Source organism: Equus asinus, chromosome 5 (genome assembly GCF_041296235.1).
Source record: "Equus asinus isolate D_3611 breed Donkey chromosome 5, EquAss-T2T_v2, whole genome shotgun sequence".
Classification (NCBI taxonomy): Eukaryota; Metazoa; Chordata; class Mammalia; order Perissodactyla; family Equidae; genus Equus; species Equus asinus.
In genome coordinates, this window is record NC_091794.1 from 71863815 (window position 1) to 71883322 (window position 19508).

The 19508-nt window shown below is 35.8% G+C and overlaps 1 protein-coding gene across 13 annotated transcripts in view; it reads left to right on the forward strand.

Moving 5' to 3' along the window:
- Positions 1-19508, forward strand: part of TUT4 (terminal uridylyl transferase 4) — a 116868-nt gene that overhangs the window by 83913 nt on the left and 13447 nt on the right. For all 13 annotated transcript variants that reach the window (XM_014844286.3, XM_014844290.3, XM_070509917.1 and 10 more), the window contains 10 exons: positions 525-628; positions 3275-3332; positions 3420-3523; positions 3823-3912; positions 5691-5804; positions 10211-10288; positions 10429-10606; positions 10879-10926; positions 11011-11093; positions 18966-19081. In XM_014844286.3, coding sequence (XP_014699772.2) covers positions 525-628; positions 3275-3332; positions 3420-3523; positions 3823-3912; positions 5691-5804; positions 10211-10288; positions 10429-10606; positions 10879-10926; positions 11011-11093; positions 18966-19081 — 973 coding nt within the window. The remainder of the gene's footprint in view (positions 1-524; positions 629-3274; positions 3333-3419; positions 3524-3822; positions 3913-5690; positions 5805-10210; positions 10289-10428; positions 10607-10878; positions 10927-11010; positions 11094-18965; positions 19082-19508) is intronic.

A 19508-nucleotide genomic window follows, 5' to 3' on the forward strand; every position in this document is an offset into this window, starting at 1 on the left:
TAGTAGGTTTGAGGTGAAGTTGATAGTTTAGGTTTTTTTTTTTTTTGAAAGATTTTATTTTTCCTTTTTCTCCCCAAAGCACCCTCGGTACATAGTTATGTATTTTTAATTGTGAGTCCCTCTAGTTGTGGCATGTGGGATGCTGCCTCAGCGTGGCCTGATGAGCAGTGCCATGTCCATGCCCAGGATTCAAACTGGCGAAACCCTGGGCTGCCGAAGTGGAGCACACAAATTTAACGACTCGGCCACAGAGCTGGCCCCCGATAGTTTAGTTTTAACTTGTTGAATTTATGATGTCGGTGGAAAAATGGAAAAAGCAGTTAAATACATGGATGTGGGAACTTCTACGAAAGATCTTGGCTTTAGATGAGTGTTTTGAAATTTCTCAGTATATCTACCAATGGTAGGTAACTTAATCCGTAGAAGTGGACAAGATTATGTTGTATTAGGCCATTAGTAGGTAATAGAAGACTCCTCTTTCCTGCTAATTATAAAACTTCTGAATTGTGTTTTCCTTTGCTTAGAAAAGGCAAGATTGTGCTTATTTGGTTCTTCTAAGAATGGATTTGGATTTCGTGATAGTGATCTGGATATTTGTATGACCCTGGAAGGCCATGAAAATGCAGAGGTAAGAGTTAGTGTTTGGAAAGGGATATGGAAGTTTGTTTTCTTCCAATAATGAATCTATTTTTAATTTTGTATGTAATAGTGATAATGTATGTTGTTCTTTATATAAATATATTAGCAATAGGAGTATTTGAAATGTAAAAATATTAGCATTACCATTTTAGAAGACATTTGAATATTTAAGTAAGTAAATTTACAGTTTCAGTAATTGTATAGTGCAAAAACCATGTCACTGAGAGTTACAAATGCTTTGTAATGAATTTTTGGAAAAAGTTAATATACCATAGAGTGGAATTTTTTTTATTAGAACCAATGAGAAGCTGGTGCTTCAGTTCAGTAATGAACATTGATCTCACTTGCTGGGTCTTTTCATCTCTCTTCCATTAGATGATGTCTTTGTATCACTAAAGATAGGAAATAAAGATGAACATCTAATTTATAAATGGATTGTGTTCTTTAAATTAATTGTAATTTTTGGCCACTCAGAACACATTATATTTCTGTAGAATTAATATTATAAATGATGTCTTCTAGGATAGCTGTTAGAAACTCATTTGGGGTGGGGAGGGGAACTAACATTTATTGAGTCCCCAGTATACACTTTTACATACATTATCTCATTTCACTCTTACAACCACCTTTGAGGTAGATAATTTCCCCCATTTTACAGATGAGGAAACTGAGGCTTTGAGAGATAAACTGACTTGCCCAAGTTCACACAGCTAGTAAATGTTGGAGCCGGGATTCGTACCCAGGTCTGTCTGACTCCAGAGTTTATGCTCTTTCCGTTGTATCTCACTGCTTTTCTGTAATTTATTTAACCCATAATGTAGCTGAAATATAGTACTAATAGTACTGTAGAACCTAACCACTACTTTCTGAAATTGAAAGCTTTTTGAGTTCCACCGTGAGATGCCAGGAGCGGACCTTCCCCCAGAGCAGTCTCAGCAGTGAGAGTGGGTGCTTATGCTTTCCTTCTTTGTGTACCAGGCCCCAACAGTGGGAACGAGATTGCCCAAGTTCCAGTAAAGAAAATGACTGAACAGGGAAGAAGTGTCCCAGACCTTCCTAGCAGCAACTAGAAAAGGAGAGAATCCCTGTAGTTGCTCAGTCTTTTACCAGCAGAGCTACTGGTTTTAAAATCAGGGACTGCTTGCAAGATTGGGGTGAGGCCAAGCTTCTGGCATCTGTAGTGGTGTCAGTATAGCCTGTGTTGTATTATAAAAGAATTCAGTAGGATAGTGTACCTATGTGTTTTTGAAATACTTTTTCCAAAAAGGTGGTTTTTAAATTGTTGGGACCGTAGTGAAGATGGCAGTGATGCCTGGTAGATCCTTATTTCTGGCCCCAAGAAATTTCTTGTAATGTTAATTTACATCTTCTTGTTCTATAAAGAAACTTAAAATTTGTAGATATTTTAGATCTCCTTAACTAACTTCTTCTTAGTGCCATCTACTTAGAAAGAGACTACCCCTCTCCATTTTGAAGAGCAAGAATTGAGGGAATAGGAAATAATTTTTACCCAGGGAGAAGGTTAGGGTTTTAGATATCCTCTGTGTAAAATTCAGTAATCAGACCTGTAATCTCTAAGAGTTTGTATATTATCTGTGCCATTCACGTTGGAAAGTTGAAACAGTGAAAAAAAATAATTTTCTTCCAGGTGAACCATAATTGAAACTTATAATTTAGCATAAATTGTATCCTTGCATAATAAAGAGAAAAATAACATCTTTTATTATGTGTTAAGTAGTAACTAGAGATTCCCTTGAAATCTATAGCTAAAAAGAGCATGTTGGGGACATGCAAAAGTGATTTTAGTAGTAAGTGTGGGGATTGATGTATATACCCTTCAGTTTAATCCAATTAATTTATAATACCATTATCTTTCCTATTCCTTGTATCATGGTGGTTGTTACCATATTAACTCTCCTGTCTCTAGTTTTTAAAAAAACAACACGTTTAAATTTACAGAGGTAAGAATTTCTTTGAAGAAGTAGGTGCTGGTAATGATAGGATTATTTTTCTTTTCCTCATCAACATAATAATAAATAGCTCACAGACTTAAAGTCCTTATTTTGTGCCAAGCCTGCTGTTGAATGTTTTACATACATGTCTCATGTAATCATTCCAACTACTCTATAGGGCAAGAGTTTATAGTTATCTTGATTTTATAGAATAGTGGTATTAGGCTCAAAGGGGTTAAGAATCTGGTCAATGTCACACAGCTAGTCAATACTTAGTTCAAGATTTGAATCCAGGATTGTGTAAATTCAGAGCCTTATGTTCTTAATCACTATACTGTTTTGGCTTCACCAAAACCATCTCTGGTTGTTTATTCATGTATTTGAAAACGTTATTCCTCCTGTCTTTGTGCTTCTCAAACTTTAATATGAATGTGAATTACCTGGGTATCTTGTTAAAATGCAGATTCAGTAGACTGGGGTGGGGCCTGAGATTCTTCATTTCTATCAAGTTTCCAGAGGATGCTGATACTGCAGGTCTATGGACCACATACTTTGAGCAGCAAGGTTGTATAGAGCTTATGGTTGGAGAGTTTAAATGCTAGTATTAAATGCCTAGATTAAAGTAGAATTTACACAAGACCAAATTGGGTCACACTTTATTATTTATTTCTTTTGTTTTTTAGAAATTAAATTGTAAGGAAATAATTGAAAGTTTGGCGAAAATTCTTAAGAGACATCCAGGTATGAATTTTAAATTCAGCTTTAAAACAACAAAATATTTTTTAGCTTCATGAAAATTATTTAATCTAGTCATTTTTTTTAAATCAGGTTTAAGAAATATTTTGCCTATAACTACTGCCAAAGTGCCTATAGTAAAATTTGAACACAGACGGAGTGGTTTAGAAGGCGATATCAGTTTATATAATACATTGGTAAGTTTCTCTTTCTGTATAGACCCAGGTATGTTTACCTGTCATTTTAAAAGTTCACAGATCATTGACTATATCTTTATGTTTGAAACTTTAAATGTGAGCTGTATAAGGAAAAAATATTTTATCAATCATCTTGATATTTCCTTCAGATTGAAGATTAGTTTTTGTTTGACTCATTTACAGGTATTTTAAGTTTTATATATATATATTCATTTTGAGTGTATTATATCTTTTTATCTGATTTGTAAATTTGATTTTAATAAATTTGAAATGTTTTCAAATATGTAATTATTTTTCAGGCTCAACATAACACAAGAATGCTAGCTACTTATGCAGCTATTGATCCTAGAGTGCAGTATTTGGGATATACTATGAAAGTGTTTGCTAAGGTATTTATGAAAAAGTTAATTATCTACTTTGTTCTAATACTCTTGATAGTTAAAGTGAAACATAGTGATGTCAGACTTGTTAAAAATATTTTTTCAGTTTTATTTACCTGAACTTTTAAAAAGAAACACTCAATGTTAAATGGCTTAAATTTATACCTATTAGAGTAGGATGAGTCTTAGTTTTTTCCTGTTTGTGCTTTGTTCCCATATGCAACACACTAGTAAATTTCTTAGTAGTAGAATTTCTGAATGCGGTAGTGATTTGCAACCTCAGGCGTGTTGGCATACTATCCTAGTTAAGAATCTCTGAGTTAGGAAATCTGGTATTTGGATTTAGTGGTAAATTTTTCTGGCCAAGGAAACAAAACAATACCAATAAAACCTTATGTTTCTCCTGTTGTAACACTTATAATACTGAATTCTGTTTCTCTGGAGGTGGAGACCTCTCTATCCCTAGTTTGGTGTAGTGCCTGCTTTACGGTAGCTTCTCAGTGAATATTTAATTTTGTGTTGGTGGAAGGGTTTTAGTAGGGGAGTGACTTGGTCACATTTTCATTTATTAAAGCCCATTCTTCCAACAGAGAGTCATATTTGTTTAGATATTCCTATACTGTCTTTGTAGACAGTAGACAGAGTCCGTCTTAGAAAAGAAAAGTATCCAACCACATACTCCAAATCATATTCGATACAGCTAGTTTTCTAGATTCACCTCACAAAATAACTCCAACATGATGGTTCTATACTCCCATGTAGTTTTGGTCATGAAACCAAGTGGTCATGTCAGAGAAATCATTCCTCTCCCTTGATATAGTATTAGCTAAAGCCTTACTTAAGGGAAGCCTCTGAGGATTCTTTTTTTAATTAAAAAACTTTTTTGGAATAGCCAGCATATTCATGTGATTCAGAATTCAAAAGGGGTTTATGGTGAAAAATCTCCCTGTCTTACCTATCTCCTCGCCAACCAGTGCCTCTTGCTAGAGGCAACCAGTGTTAAGTTCCTCTGTATCCTTGGGGCTGGCCCCGTGGCCGAGTGGTTAAGTTCGCGGGCTTCGCTGCAGGCGGCCCAGTGTTTCATTGGTTCGAATCCTAGGCACGGACATGGCACTGCTCATCAAGCCACGCTGAGGCAGCATCCCCATGCCACAACTAGAAGGACCTACAGAATACACAACTATGTACTGGGGGGCTTTGGGGAGAAAAAGGAAAAAAAGAAAATCTTTAAAAAAAAAAAAAGTTCCTCTGTATCCTTCCAGATAGATACTATACTAGTATAAGCAAATACATAAATTTCCTACCTCCTTTTTATTACAGATATAAATACACTGAAAAGATTGTTTTTAATGGCTACATACTGTTCCATTGTGTGGATAGTTGTCAGTTTTTTAAACCTGTTCTTTACTGATGAGACTTAAGTGATTCTTATTTTTTGCTATTAAAACAATGCTACAATGAAAACCCTTTTTATTTAGTCATTTCACATATTTTTTGGCAGATGTGCAAGATAAATTCTTAGAATAGAATTAGTAGGTTAAAAGGAAATGTGATTTTGTTATTTTGACATTGCCAAATTATTCCTCATAGAGTTTATGCTCATTTGTACTCTCATCTGTAATGTATGAATGCCTGTTTACCCACAACCTCTATGACAGTTTGTTATTGAACTTTCGGATATTTGCTGCTTTGATGAGTTAAAAAAATGATGTCCCAAAGTAGTCAATACTTCTGTGTGGATAAGATTCTGAAGTTTTGTTTTTAATCATGATACTATGTTTGTTTAGCGATGTGACATTGGAGATGCTTCCAGGGGAAGTTTGTCTTCATATGCTTATATCCTTATGGTGCTGTACTTTCTGCAGCAGCGAAAACCACCAGTTATCCCAGTTCTACAAGAGGTAAGTGTTTAAGACAACTGTTTAGGAGTCTCTTGTGACAATCGATCTAAACACAGTAGATCTTGCTCAGTTCATGAGATCGTGAAGGATTTTCCATCATGGACATCCTAAGTTTTATTCTTCCATTAATGGTATAATCAAACTGAACCTTTTTGAAAAGTCTGTTATGGGAGAATATAGACTACCAAAAGAATATTAACTGACAGAACTATTGAGTATCTTTTGCAACATTTTTATATAGTCTTAGAATGCTGCAGATGATTATGAAATTCTTGTAGCCATCCACGAGCTCATATAGTTTCTCAGATGCAAATACGTAAGTTTCTTCTCTTCAGTGTATTCTCCCTCCTCTTGCCTGGGAATGAAGTTTGATTTATTTCTGTGTGTATTTCAGTTAACTTTGTGAATTTGGTTGAGAGAAAACCCAAGGAAATTCTTCCTCATCTCTGTGAGGTCATGGTAGTTAAGCATGAGAATGTACATCAAATGAAACAGATTATACTCATATTCACTCAGATTTGGTGACTCATAGGGTCTCGTTTTGTGGCCAATTTATACTGTCTGAAATAAGTACGAAGGAGTTCTTAATCATCCATCTGTTCCTCCTCATTCCTGGCACAATGTGAATTTGCAAGCATTAGGGAGGATCCAGTTATCATTTCTTAGAAAGGTGGTTATTTTGAGATAGGAGAGAAGCATCAGAATTGTTTGGAAAATTACACATTCTGATTTCACATAAACTTTGATAGTCATGACAAAGAAGAAAATCACAAAATAGCAAGCCATGTGGTGGGTGTCATATGGCCTTAGTAAGTGTTAAAAAGTTCTAATGAATTCCATGTGGTTTTAGCAGTATTTCCTTCCCTCTTTTAAACAAACAGTGAAAGAGAAATAAAATTTTAAATATTCTTTCCTAACAGAAAATTTTGAGTTGCTGAATCTATGTTGAGTGATGTGTTTTTTAATAATGTTGTTTACTGTAGGATAGTTAAAATTTAGCATGAATTAATTAGGCCTGCCAAGGCCAAGATCATTCTCTGTATTAGTCTAATTGTTGTTAGGCTTTGAATTTGGGGATCTTATGCATAGTTACCCCAGTAATATCATAGCAGCCATTTGCCACTTTGACAGAATACTATCCTTAACCAAAATAGTTACCATGATTAACCAAAATGCAGTACAAATTTTGTTTTCCTGGTGGTTCGTGTTCTCTCATTATATTACCCATGGATGAGGAGCCATTGAGGCAGCATGATGTAGTGGAAAGAGCAGGGCATGATTTTGGAGCCAGAGATAAGTAGTCTGAATACTAATTCTGTCATTGTGGCCTTCAGCAAGCTGCCTGACTTCCACTAGTCTGAGATTCATCCTCAGTAAAACTGTAATAATAGTAGTAGTAGTTCATTGTTGAATAAGGAACAGAGACATTGAATGCCTTTGAATATCGTAGGTGCTAAAGAGGTATTCATAAATGATGGTTGCTTTTATTGTTATTTTTATTGTTATCATTAGCAGCGTTATTATTATTGGAAAAATGTAGGTAGGATTGCCATAGCCAACTTCAAGAACTCTCCCATTATCTGCTTAACAGACAGTGATTGATGAAATGAGAGACAGTCCATGGAATGTTTTCCATCATAATGAGCTCTGATTGTGGGGGGCTTTGTGATACATATGAACTGATGATGTGTGGATTTTTGCTTCTGGCGTTTTTTGCTTGTCATATGGGACCCCATTTTCCATTGCTCTGGCATCATTTATGTATTGGTCATTGGCATCGATCAACTTTTAAGGGTAAGGATATGTTTAATGAAGCTGATGATCTTTGACTCCATTTGTAATTGCATCTAGACTTTAAGTGGGTAATAAATAAGGCTCTGCTAAGAATGTTTTTCATGTTCAACAATGAAAGTTCTTTAGGTCAAAAGGAGTTTTCCTAAGCAGAATGATTTTGCTGTGTTGTAGCAGATCATCATAAGTAAAAGTAAATTTTCACATAAAAATTAATACTAAAAGAAGATTAAGGGATGTTATTCACACTTGATATTGTGAGCTTTTATGTTTTTAGCTGATATCAGCTTAAAAATTGCAATTGAATGGATCAACCTTGAGGACGTTATGCTGAGTGAAATAAACCTGTCATAAAAGGATAAATACTGTTTGATTCCACTTATATGAGATACCTAGGGTAGTCAAATTCAGAGACAGAAAGTAGAATGGGGTTGCCAGGGGCTGGGGGGAGAGAGGAAATGGGGAATTATTGTTTAATAGGTTCAGAGTTTCATTTTTGCAAGATGAAAAGAATTCTGTGGATGGATAGTGGTGATGCTAGCACAGTAGTGTGAATGTACTTAATGCCACGGAAGTGTTCACTTAGGAATAATTAAAATGGTAAATCTTATGTTATGTGTATCTTACCATAACTAACAAATTGCAATTTAAATATAGCATTAGACATTAGAATATTACAATAAAGTAAGAAAGTAAATATGGGAATGTACAGGGTCACTCCTTGTACAAATGTGATTGACTTGTTTGGTGAGATTTTGGAGGGAAGACTGAGTGCTTGAGTGGAGAATGATTGGTGTTGAGAGAAAGAGAAGAGATAAGAGAAAAACAGAATATGTGTGTGTGTGTGTAAAGAGAGAGGGATAGCATTAGTCCTTCTAAGGGCTGAAACAGAGTGGAAAGTTAGGCACCGTGAAACATGAGAGTTCATAAAAACCGACAAAGCAGTGATTAGACACCCTCTAAGGCCCACAGGTCCACTTTACTGTGTTATCAGCCAACATAGTTGGGTTCAGATCATGGTTGTTACTCACGAGTAAGAATTCTTTTAAAAAGAATCAAGATCTAAAGAGGAAGTTTCTATTATTTCCATGTAATACTAATAATAACATCCTAATCTATGAGGGTAAATGTTATACTTTGGCTTCTTTAAAACCTTTATTTCTTTTTTGAGGGCAAGATCCCATGTCTTTTGTTTTAGATATTAATACCTATAATTGTCAGGCTCTCCCTTTTTTGTTTTATGAAATTTTGGTACTTTTGCTAGATGATTTTTGGTACCGGTATTTGTTTAAGTTGTATGTAAATATAAAAAACAACTTATTAGCTTAAGTTCCTAGAAACTTGATCTTTATGTAAACACGCTTACAGAGTAAATATATTCATTCAACAAACACATATTATGTTTTCTCTATATGGCAGGCTTTGATGTAGAGAATTTTGGCTCCAGAGATAAGTTATAGTCGTTACCCACAAGGAACTGAAATTAGAGGGGTCAGACGTATAGTTAGTTTTGTAAATCACTGTCCCATCTAAAGTGGAAGAGGAGCTGGGGACCACCTTATCTAGTGGTTTTAAAGTATTTTCTGGTAAGCTCTAGAAGCTCATTACTGTATCCGTGAGGAGTGGGTTAAGGAAAAGACGATATTTTTTTCTCTACTCAACCTTTTATCAGAGTGTCTCTGCTTTTATCAGTTTTACATATTGAGCTTCAAGAAAGGTTCTATTTTAGGAAAGAGTTCTATAGCTTAAAATAAAAATAAAATTTTAAAACAACTGACCTAATCTAATCTCTCATTTTCGTTGGGAAAACTGAGGATATAGGAGGATAATTTTCTTGTCCAGAATTGCTACTCGGCAGGACTAAGACTAGAAATGAGGTCTGCTGACTCTAAACTTGTTGCAAAGCATCTTTCTTAAAACTTCTATAGAAAATAAGTCTCAAAATTGCTTGTAGAGGTGAGTTGTGCCTATAGAGTCATCTTATGGGATACTTTTCTTCTGGTAAAGTAGCATTATTCTCTCCCCCGCTCCTTCCTTAGGACGGTGAATTGTTATTCATAACTAATAATGAAGATTTTAACAATCTTTATCAAGATGTTAGAGAAAGCTACCTAGTTTTCTATTTAAAAAAATCAGTGTCCCAGGGCTTTTCAGCCTCAGATGATGCAGATAACTGATTAAAGGTACTGGAGTTCTTCTCCTAAACACACAGTTCCATTAATTTCTTTTGGGTACACAATCAATAGGTATTATCTATTATGTAATAATCTCTACATCTGTGATCTTTTGATGAAAATGCTAGGGTTTTTTTTTTTTTTAGTTTTACTTCATTAATCTCGGGCTGAATGTCTTTTGATAGGCCAAATAGGTAACATCAGATAACATCAAATGTGTCATTTGGAGAATCTGATGCTCTTAAAGTAATCCTTTCCCAGCTTTGATCTTTCAGATACATTTTATTCATTCATAACTTGGTATCACGTTATATCATCCTAACGTGTTCCTTTTGGAAGAAGTATTTTAGTATGTCTTTTATAGGTAAATTCTAAAATGATATGAGACTTAAAAGGAGTGGATGACCTGAAATCTAATAATAAAATTAATTTTTTATGCAGATCTTTGATGGAAAACAGATTCCACAGAGAATGGTTGATGGATGGAATGCTTTTTTCTTTGATAAAACAGAAGAACTGGTAACTTTTTCATAGTCTTTATGTTATAGAATGCTCACTGATACATGTTAGAATTTGCGTAATTTAATTTTTCTTGTCTTTGGGGTTCATGTTTTGGATGGGTATAGACATCTCTCTCTCTCTTTTTTTCTTATTTGTAGAAAAAGCGTTTACCTTCACTTGGAAAGAATACAGAAACCTTAGGAGAGCTTTGGTTGGGACTGCTTCGCTTCTATACTGAAGAGTTTGATTTCAAGGAATATGTAATTAGCATTCGGCAGAAAAAGCTGTTGACAACTTTTGAGAAGCAGTGGACATCCAAATGCATTGCTATTGAAGGTAATCATTTAGCTGATAGTAATTCAGGAACAAAACAAAACAAAAAGCCAGAATTTCGTTTGGCCAAGGACATTGAGGGGAAAATTGAAACATATTAGAATTTGGAAGATTATTCCTCTTGATTTTTGTCAGTTTCCATTCTTTAATCTATAATTTTAAAAGAATAATTTGCTGACTTACTCTCAATTACGTAGTATTAGACTCTTGTTAAGTGTATTTTATGTTACAATAAACGTAATTTTTAATTAAAAAATAAAATGTTTCTTTTCTAGACCCTTTTGACTTGAATCATAACCTTGGTGCTGGAGTTTCTAGAAAAAGTAAGTTTTAAATATAGAAATCTGCTTTTAAAGGTCTTACATGTTAAGATCTGCATCTTAATTGTTTTCTTCTTTCTTCCATAGTGACCAATTTCATCATGAAGGCATTTATCAACGGAAGGAAACTTTTTGGTACCCCCTTTTATCCACTCATTGGCAGAGAAGCTGTAAGTTTATGTAATTTGAATTCTGAATCTTTTCTTAGAAAACTTTCTTTTTTACAGTACAAGAAGCCTAATTCTATTTTCAAGTTGGTGTTAGGAACAGGGAAAGAGATGGTTATAGCTCCCTGTATTTTTTCTTATTACACTTATTATACTTCATTATGAGATATCCATTTGCTAAATTTTGTTTCTCTCTTTAAATTATAGCTCCCCCATTAGACTGTAGCTCCATGAGGATAGCGTCCATGTCCATAAGGTTCATCGTTGTATCTCTAGTGCCTGTCATAGTGTCTGGCACATAGGATGTACCAAATATGCATTTGTTGAATCAATGAGGGTGGATAGTCAAGACTCAGAATCCTTAAATTTTGAAATTGAGTTCTACCCACTGACCCTCTTTCATCTCTGGAATTCTTGATGAAAATATAAACAGAGAGGACAATACCGAAGAAATACTTTATTGTTTGCTGAGGCTCTGCTCTAATTTTGGTGTAGCCCTAGCAAGCTGAATTAGCTGTCATGAAACTGAGAGCCTTTCTTTTGCTTGAACTAGGTGGCATAGTGTCCCCCATTACTCTTGGTCTCACTCTGGCTTTTGCTTGTTATCTAATGGGAGGAGGTCTCAGTTTAACTAAGAAAGAAACTTCCAAGAGAGGAAATCTCAAGAGAGAAACCATCTTTCTGCTATTGCATAATGAATATCCTTGATCTTGTTCAGTCCAGTTGTAGCACTCTTTCTTTGGGGTGTGGCATAAGAAAAGCCAAGAGAAATTTAGAGCTTTTTTCCCTTGGAGTACTGGTTCTCAGATATTTTTGATTGTCCTGGCCTCTTAGAGGGATGATAATAATTATAATGGAGACAAATAAAACACCAGTAAAATTTGAAACAACAGAAAAGTTGTGTAAGAAGAAAATAACGAACAAAAGGAAAATCCAACAATAATTTTACTAACGTATTAACTTTTTTCTAAATTAGTTAATTTTTTTGAGGAAGATTAGCCCTGAGCTAACATCTACTGCCAATCCTCCTCTCTTTGCTGAGGAAGGCTGGCCCTGAGCTAACATCTGTGCCCATCTTAAAAAAAAAAAGAAGCATAGTCAGATCAAAACAAATGTGATGATTCACTGATAAAGCATTCTACCTGGAAATTGTGGGAATTCCAACTATTAATGTGTATATGTGCACATGTTCAGTATGAATCTAGCAGTTTCATGCAGTCAGGCTTTTTAGTAGAATACTAGAGTATTAATAAATTGGAAATGTGCAATTTTAGTTTGGTTTTTAAGATTGGCACCTGAGCTAACATCTGTTGCCAATCTTTTTTTTTCTTTTTTCTTCCCCCCAAAGCCCCCCAGTATATAGTTGTATATTCTAATTGTGAGTACCTCTCATTGTGCTATGTGGGACACCACCTCAGCATGGCCTGAAGAGTGGTGCCATGTCTGCTCCCAGGATCCGAACTGGTGATACTCTGGGGTGCCGAAGTGGAGTGCATGAACTTAACCACTCAGCCATGGGGCTGGCCCCCAATTTTAGTTTATGAATAAAAAATTTTAGTAATTCTTAATAACTCAGTATAAGTAGTCCTGATAGGATATCAAAGTCCTTGATCTTCAATATCATTTGGTATAAGAGCCAAATATTAGTTTGGGGCCTATGAGTCGGCTAACCATTTTTTGATCCACTTTATTCTGTTATAAAAGACCAATAAACAGTTTTCTGTAGCTTGCTTATACCAGTTTAACTATTCTCCTTATATGGACATTTAGATTGTTTTCATTACATCGGTGTTACACCTGATATTGTAGAAAATATCCTTGTTAAATAGTCTTTCATGCTTATACTTTCCACAGTAAAGATTATTCTTTCAATACATATTTATTGAATTCCTACTTTGCACGTATTTCTCTGCTGTGTACAGGCATACCTCAGAGATATTGCAGGTTCAGTTCCAGACAACTGCAATAAAGCAAATATTGCAATAAAGCGAGTCACATGAATTCTTTGATTTCCCAGGGCATGTAAAAGTTACATTTATACTGTACTGTAGTCTACTAAGTTTACAATAGAATATGTCTAAAGAAACAATGCAGATACCTTAATTAAAAAATACTTTATTGCTAAAATGTGCTAACCATCATCTAGCCTTCAGTGGAGTCTTGCCTCCATGTTGATGGCTGCTGACTGATCAGGGTGGTGGTTGCTGAAGGCAGGACGGCTGCGGCAATTTCTTAAAATAAGACAGCAGTGAAGTCTGCCGCATCTATTGACTCTTCCTTTCACAAACGATTTCTCTATGGCATGCGATGCTGTTTGATAACATTTTACCCACAGTAGAACTTCTTTCAGATTCAGAGTCAGTTTTCTCAAACCCTGCTGCTCCTTTTATCAACTAAGTTCATGTAATATTCTAAATCCTTTGTTGTCATTTCAACAGTCTTCACCGCATCTTCACCAGGAGTAGATTCTATCTCAAAGCCACTTTGCTCATCCATAAGAAGCAACTCCTCATCCATCACAGTTTTATTGTGAGATTGCTGCAATTCAGTCACATCGGCAGGCTCCACTTCCAATTCTAGTTCTCTTGCTACTTCCACCACATTTGCAGTTGCTTCCTCCACTGAAGCCTTGAACCCCTCAAAGTCATCCATGAGGGTTGGAATCAACTTCTTCCAAACTCCTGTTAATGCTGATATTTTTGTCCTTTTCCCATGAATCATGCCATGTTCTTAATGGTATCTAGAATAGTGAATCCTTACCAAAAGGTTTTCAGTTTTGCCCACATCATCAGAGGAATCACTATCTGTGACAGCTATTTATAGCCTTATGAAATGTATTTCTTTTTTTTTTTTTTAAAGATTTTATTTTTTTCCTTTTTCTCCCTAAAGCCCCATGGTGCAGAGCTGTATATTCTTAGTTGTGGGTCCTTCTAGTTGTGGCATGTGGGACACTGCCTCAGCGTGGCTTGATGAGTGGTGCCATGTCCATGCCCAGGATTCAAACCGACGAAACACTGGGCCCCCGCAGTGGAGCGCGCGAACTTAACCACTCGGCCATGGGGCTGGCCCCTTGAAGTGTATTTCTTAAATAATTAGACTTGAAAGTCAGAATTACTCCTTAATCTGTGGGCTGCAGAACGGATGTTGTGTTAGCAGACATGAAAGCGTCTCCATCAGAGCTCTTGAGTGACCAGGTACATTGTTAATGAGCAGCAATAATTTGAAATGAATCCTTTTTTCTGAGCAGTAGTTCTCAAGTGTGGGCTTAAAATATTCAGTAAACCATGTTATAAACAGATATGTCCAGGTTTTGTTGTTCCATTCATAGAGCACAGGCAGAGTAGGGTTAACATCATTCTTTTTTTGTATGTGTGACGAAGACTGGCCCTGAGCTAGCATTTGTTGCCAATCTTCCTCTTTTTGCTTGAGGAAGATTGTTGCCGAGCTAACATCTGTGCCAAACCTCCTCTATTTTATGTAGGGTGGTGCCACGGTGTGGCTTGACGAGCAGTGCTAGGTCTGTGCCCAGGATCCGAACCTGCAAACCCTGGGCCACTGAAGTGGAACACACGAACTTAACCACTCCGCCACTAGGCTGGCCCCAATTTAGTGACATTCTTAAGGGCCTATAGGATTTTTTGGAATGATAAATGACCATTGGCTTCACCTTACAGTCACCAGCTGCATTGGCTCTTAACAAGAGAGTCAGCCTCTCCTTTGAAGTTTTGAAACCAGGGAATGACTTCTCCTCTCTAGGTACGAAAGTCCTAGATGGCATCTTCCAACACATGGCTGTTCTGGCCACATTGAAAATTGTTGTTTAGTGTAGCCACCTTCATTAATTACCTTAGCTAGATCTCCTGGATGACATGCTGCAGCTTCTACATCAGCACTTGCTGCTTCACCTGCACTTTTATGTTATAGACACAACTGCTTTCCTTAGACTTCATGATCTAACCTTTGCTGGCTTCTAACTTTTCTCCTGCAGCTTCCTCGCCTCTCTCAGCCTTCCTAGAATTGAAGAGACTTAGGGCCTTTCTCTGGATTAGGCTTTAGCTTAAGGGAATGTTGTGACTTGTTTGATCTTCTATCCAGATCACTGCAACTTTCTCCATATCAGCAATAATTGGCTGTTTCACTTTCTCATCATTCGTGTTCACTGGAGTGGCACTTTTAATTTCCTTCAAGAACTTTTCCTTTGCATGATAATTTGGCTAACTGGTGCAAGAAGCCTAGCTTCAGCCTGTCTTGGCTTTTGGCCTGCCTTCCTCACTTAGCTTAATCATTTCTATCTTTTGATTTACAGTGAGAGATGTGTGACTCTTTCTTCACTTGAACACTTAGAGGCCCGTGTAGGTTTATTAATTGGCCTAATTTTAACATTGTTGTGTCTCAGGGAATAGGAAGGCTTGAGAAGAGGGAGGGAGATGGTGGAATAGCCAGTCATTGGAGTAGTTAGAACACACACATTTGTCGATTAAGCTCATTCTTATATGGGTGTGGTTCATGGCGCCCCAAAACAATTAACATAGTAACATTAAAGGTCACTGATCACAGATCATCATCACAAGTATAATAATAATGAAATGGTTTGAAATATTGCACCAATTGCCAAAATGTGACATAGAGACATGAAGCGGGCAAATGCTGTTGGAAAAATGCCTTCGATACACTTGCTTGACACAGAGTTGCCACAAACGTTCAATTTGTGAAAAATGTAGTATCTCTGAAGCACAATATAATGAGATATGCCTGTACTGGGATTATAACAACATACAAAATAGATGTGTTTCTTTCCCTTAGACTCTAATGGAAATGAAGACAAATGTATGTTTTATTTTTTCACCTTTGTTCCTCACTCAAATATTCCCACCTCTCCTATACTTCTACATCATTAAGTTCTCTGATATATCGACCCATATTCTCCAAATCTATCAGCTATCTTCTGTCTTCATTTTTCTCCCCATTTAACTTAGCTTCCCTGGTCTACTCTCTGGCATATGCTTTACATTCATTTGCACCACTGTCCTTCTTTTGTACTCTTATGTGTTCAACCTTACATGAATTCACCTATCCACCATCTATCTATGTTTGGGTAGCAGAACACTAGTGGAAAAAAGTCATCAAGCTAGGCAGTTTTATTTATATAGTACAACTATAAATTAATGTTCATCATCCTCAACTGGACTTTCATTACTATCTGATGTTCTTAGTACATTTCTTTAGTTACCTATATTTCCATTCAGTAAGAACTATTTCATATTTTATTTATTTTACTCAAAATTTAATACCCATTGCTTTTTATCCTACCTTTCACCTCTCCCCTTCTTACTCTTAGATATTTTCTCTCTGAGACAAAAATGGTATCAGATTAGTATTCCTTCAACTTTCTACTACCAGATCTACTAATCTACCTGCATTTGAAGATCTGTCTTCTTTATCAACCTAGTCCTTCCATATGCACTCTAGATCTGTTTGTTATTCTCTTTACCTTGAAGCTTCAACCTCTTCATCTGTGAAAAAGCCTTTTCAGAGATGAAATACATAAAATGTAATTGCAGTTTAGCATTAACAGATGAACATTGCCATCAATTTTAATGATAGGGAATGCTAACTTTGAACCCCAATTAAGCGACTTGTTTTCCCCAGAAAGAGTTCCTTTCTTCTACTTAGTAAACTTATATTACAAAAAAATTATACTTATTTATCATTAGTAGTATATTTTAAAATTCTTCAATAAAAATTCTGTGGAGGGGCTGGCCCCGTGGCCGAGTGGTTAAGTTCGCGCGCTCCGCTGCAGGCGGCCCAGTGCTTCGTTAGTTCGAATCCTGGGCGCGGACATGGCACTGCTCATCAGACCACGCTGAGGCAGCGTCCCACATACCACAACTAGAAGGACCCACAACGAAGAATACACAACTATGTACCGGGGGGCTTTGGGGAGAAAAAGGAAAAAAATAAAATCTTTAAAAAAAAAAAAAAAAAATTCTGTGGAAATTTGCTTGCTTTCCTGTTATATAAGTACCTACATAATACCTTCAATTTTTGCCACAGTACCTAAAATATTTACTATCTGGCTCTTTACAGAAAAAGTTTGCTGACCCCAAGTCTAGGCCAGCTTAACTGGGATGGTGGGTTGGAGAAAAGTGTATTAAAGAGATACTCAGGAATAGAATGGATACATTCTTGGTGATTAATTAGAGGTGATGGGTGAAGGAGAACAAGTTTGGGATGATTCTGGGTTTCTGCCTTAAGTAACTGGGTGAATTGAGAAAGATCTTCATTTTGTCCTAGCAGAAAATATGATGATGAAAATTTTAGTTACATTGGTTTCATTAATAGTAAGTGAAGAATTCTCTCTCTTATCCTTTTTTAAAAAACAGCTTTATTTAGATGCGATTCACATACTTTACAGTTCACCAACATAAAGTGAGCAATTCAGTGGTTTTCAGTACCTTTGCAGAATTGTGCAGCAGTTGCCAAAATCTAATTCTAGAACATTTCATCCTCTCTTAAGGAAACCCCTCCATCCCCATTAGCAGTCAATTCTCATTCCTTTTCTCTCCCACTCCCAACCACTAATCTACTTCTTGTCTCTGTAGATTTGTCTATGGTAGACATTTTATATAAATGGAATCATAGAATATATAGCCTCTTTGTGACTGTCTTCTTTCATTTAATGTAATGTTCTCAGGGTTTGTTCTTGTTGTGGCATATATCAGTACTTCATTCCTTTTTATGGGTGAACAGTATTCCATTGTATGGATAAATTGTATTTATCCATTCATCAGTTGTTGGACATTTGGTTTGTTTCTACTTTTTGGCTATTACAAGTAATGCTGCTATGAATATTTATGTACAAATTTTTGTATGGATGTATGTTTTCCTTTCTTTTGGGTATATACCTAACAGTGGAATTGCTGGGTCATTTTGATGAATTTGTGTTTAACTTTCTGAGGAGCTGCCAAACTGTTTTCTAAAGCAGCTGTGCCATTATATGTTCCCACCGGCAGTATTTTTGTGGGTTCCAGTTTTTCCACATCCTCACTAATGCTTGTTCTTCTCTGTCGTCATTTTGTTTTTATAATTGTAGCCATCCTAGTGAGTATGTCTTATACTTTTATCCCTGACTTTATATAGGTTTGAAGAGTGCTAAATGGACATGTTCTCTTGCTTCTCGAGATGAAACTCGTCTTTGGATAGTGCAAACCTGAATTAAAGCTTAGAAAGATAAACAAGGTGCTAGGAGAAAGCAAAAATGAGTTTGGTTCTTCTAAGACTTGGGAAAATGATTTGCTTCTTATTGGTTCCCTACCTTTTCTTTAAGTATACCCTACTTTATATAATAAATATTATATGCTCTTGAAATGTTGTATGTGAATATAATCTTATATAAACCAGAAGATTGCTTAATTTACATAGAGCTCTTATGTAAAGAGAATAATTCCTTTCCAGAAGTAGACTGGCTTAGCAGAAGGCATGAGCTTTGTAGTCAGACAGACTTAGCTTTAAATCCTTTATCTTCTGTTTACCAGCTTTTTTATTATGGGCAAACGACTTGAACTCTCTAAGCCTCAGTTTTCTTATCTATAAAATGAGGATGAAATAGTATCTGTTTTATTGAGGTATTATGCAAAGATGCTATAAATGAATGAGAAAATAACATGGATGTAAAGTGGTTAGTACTGTTAGCAACTGTGATATTGATGATAATTCTGAATCTTATTTTCATATCATGGTTTTAGTTGTAGTGAAATATTTGTTGATGTTTATTTCCTTTTTTTTTCAAAATCACTGTTGCATTTTGGTCCCCTTTTTATTTGGATTCAGAAGTTTATAGTGATTTTTTATAGTAAAGTTTTATTTTCTCCCCAGGAGTACTTCTTCGATTCCAGAGTACTAACAGATGGAGAACTGGCTCCCAATGATCGATGTTGCCGTGTGTGTGGAAAAATAGGCCACTACATGAAAGACTGCCCTAAGAGGAGAAGGTTGGCAAATGATTATATATCAACATTACAGGGAAAATAAATGTCAGGCTAATTGTAGCTATAATTATGTTCACATATGTTTTAGTGAGAAAGTTCAGAACTTTAAATTGGAACTTAGGTAAATGTGTATTTGTGTGGAATTTTGTAATAGAGATATCTTTGTGGTACAGTCGTGTCTCATAGTGTTCATTTGTTCATTTACTCATTAGTTCACTCAGGTTTTTTTTTTTTAATTGAAGAAGCATTTATTGACATCTACTGTGTGCTGGGAACTGTGCTAGGAGCCAGGGAAAAAAAATGACCAAGACATGGGGTTCTTGCTGAGGACCTCACAGTCATGCAAACAAATAATTAAAATATGATTAACTGAATCTTTGAGGTATGTGCTGTGAGGTATACTTACATGATATATTCTTTGAGAAATATA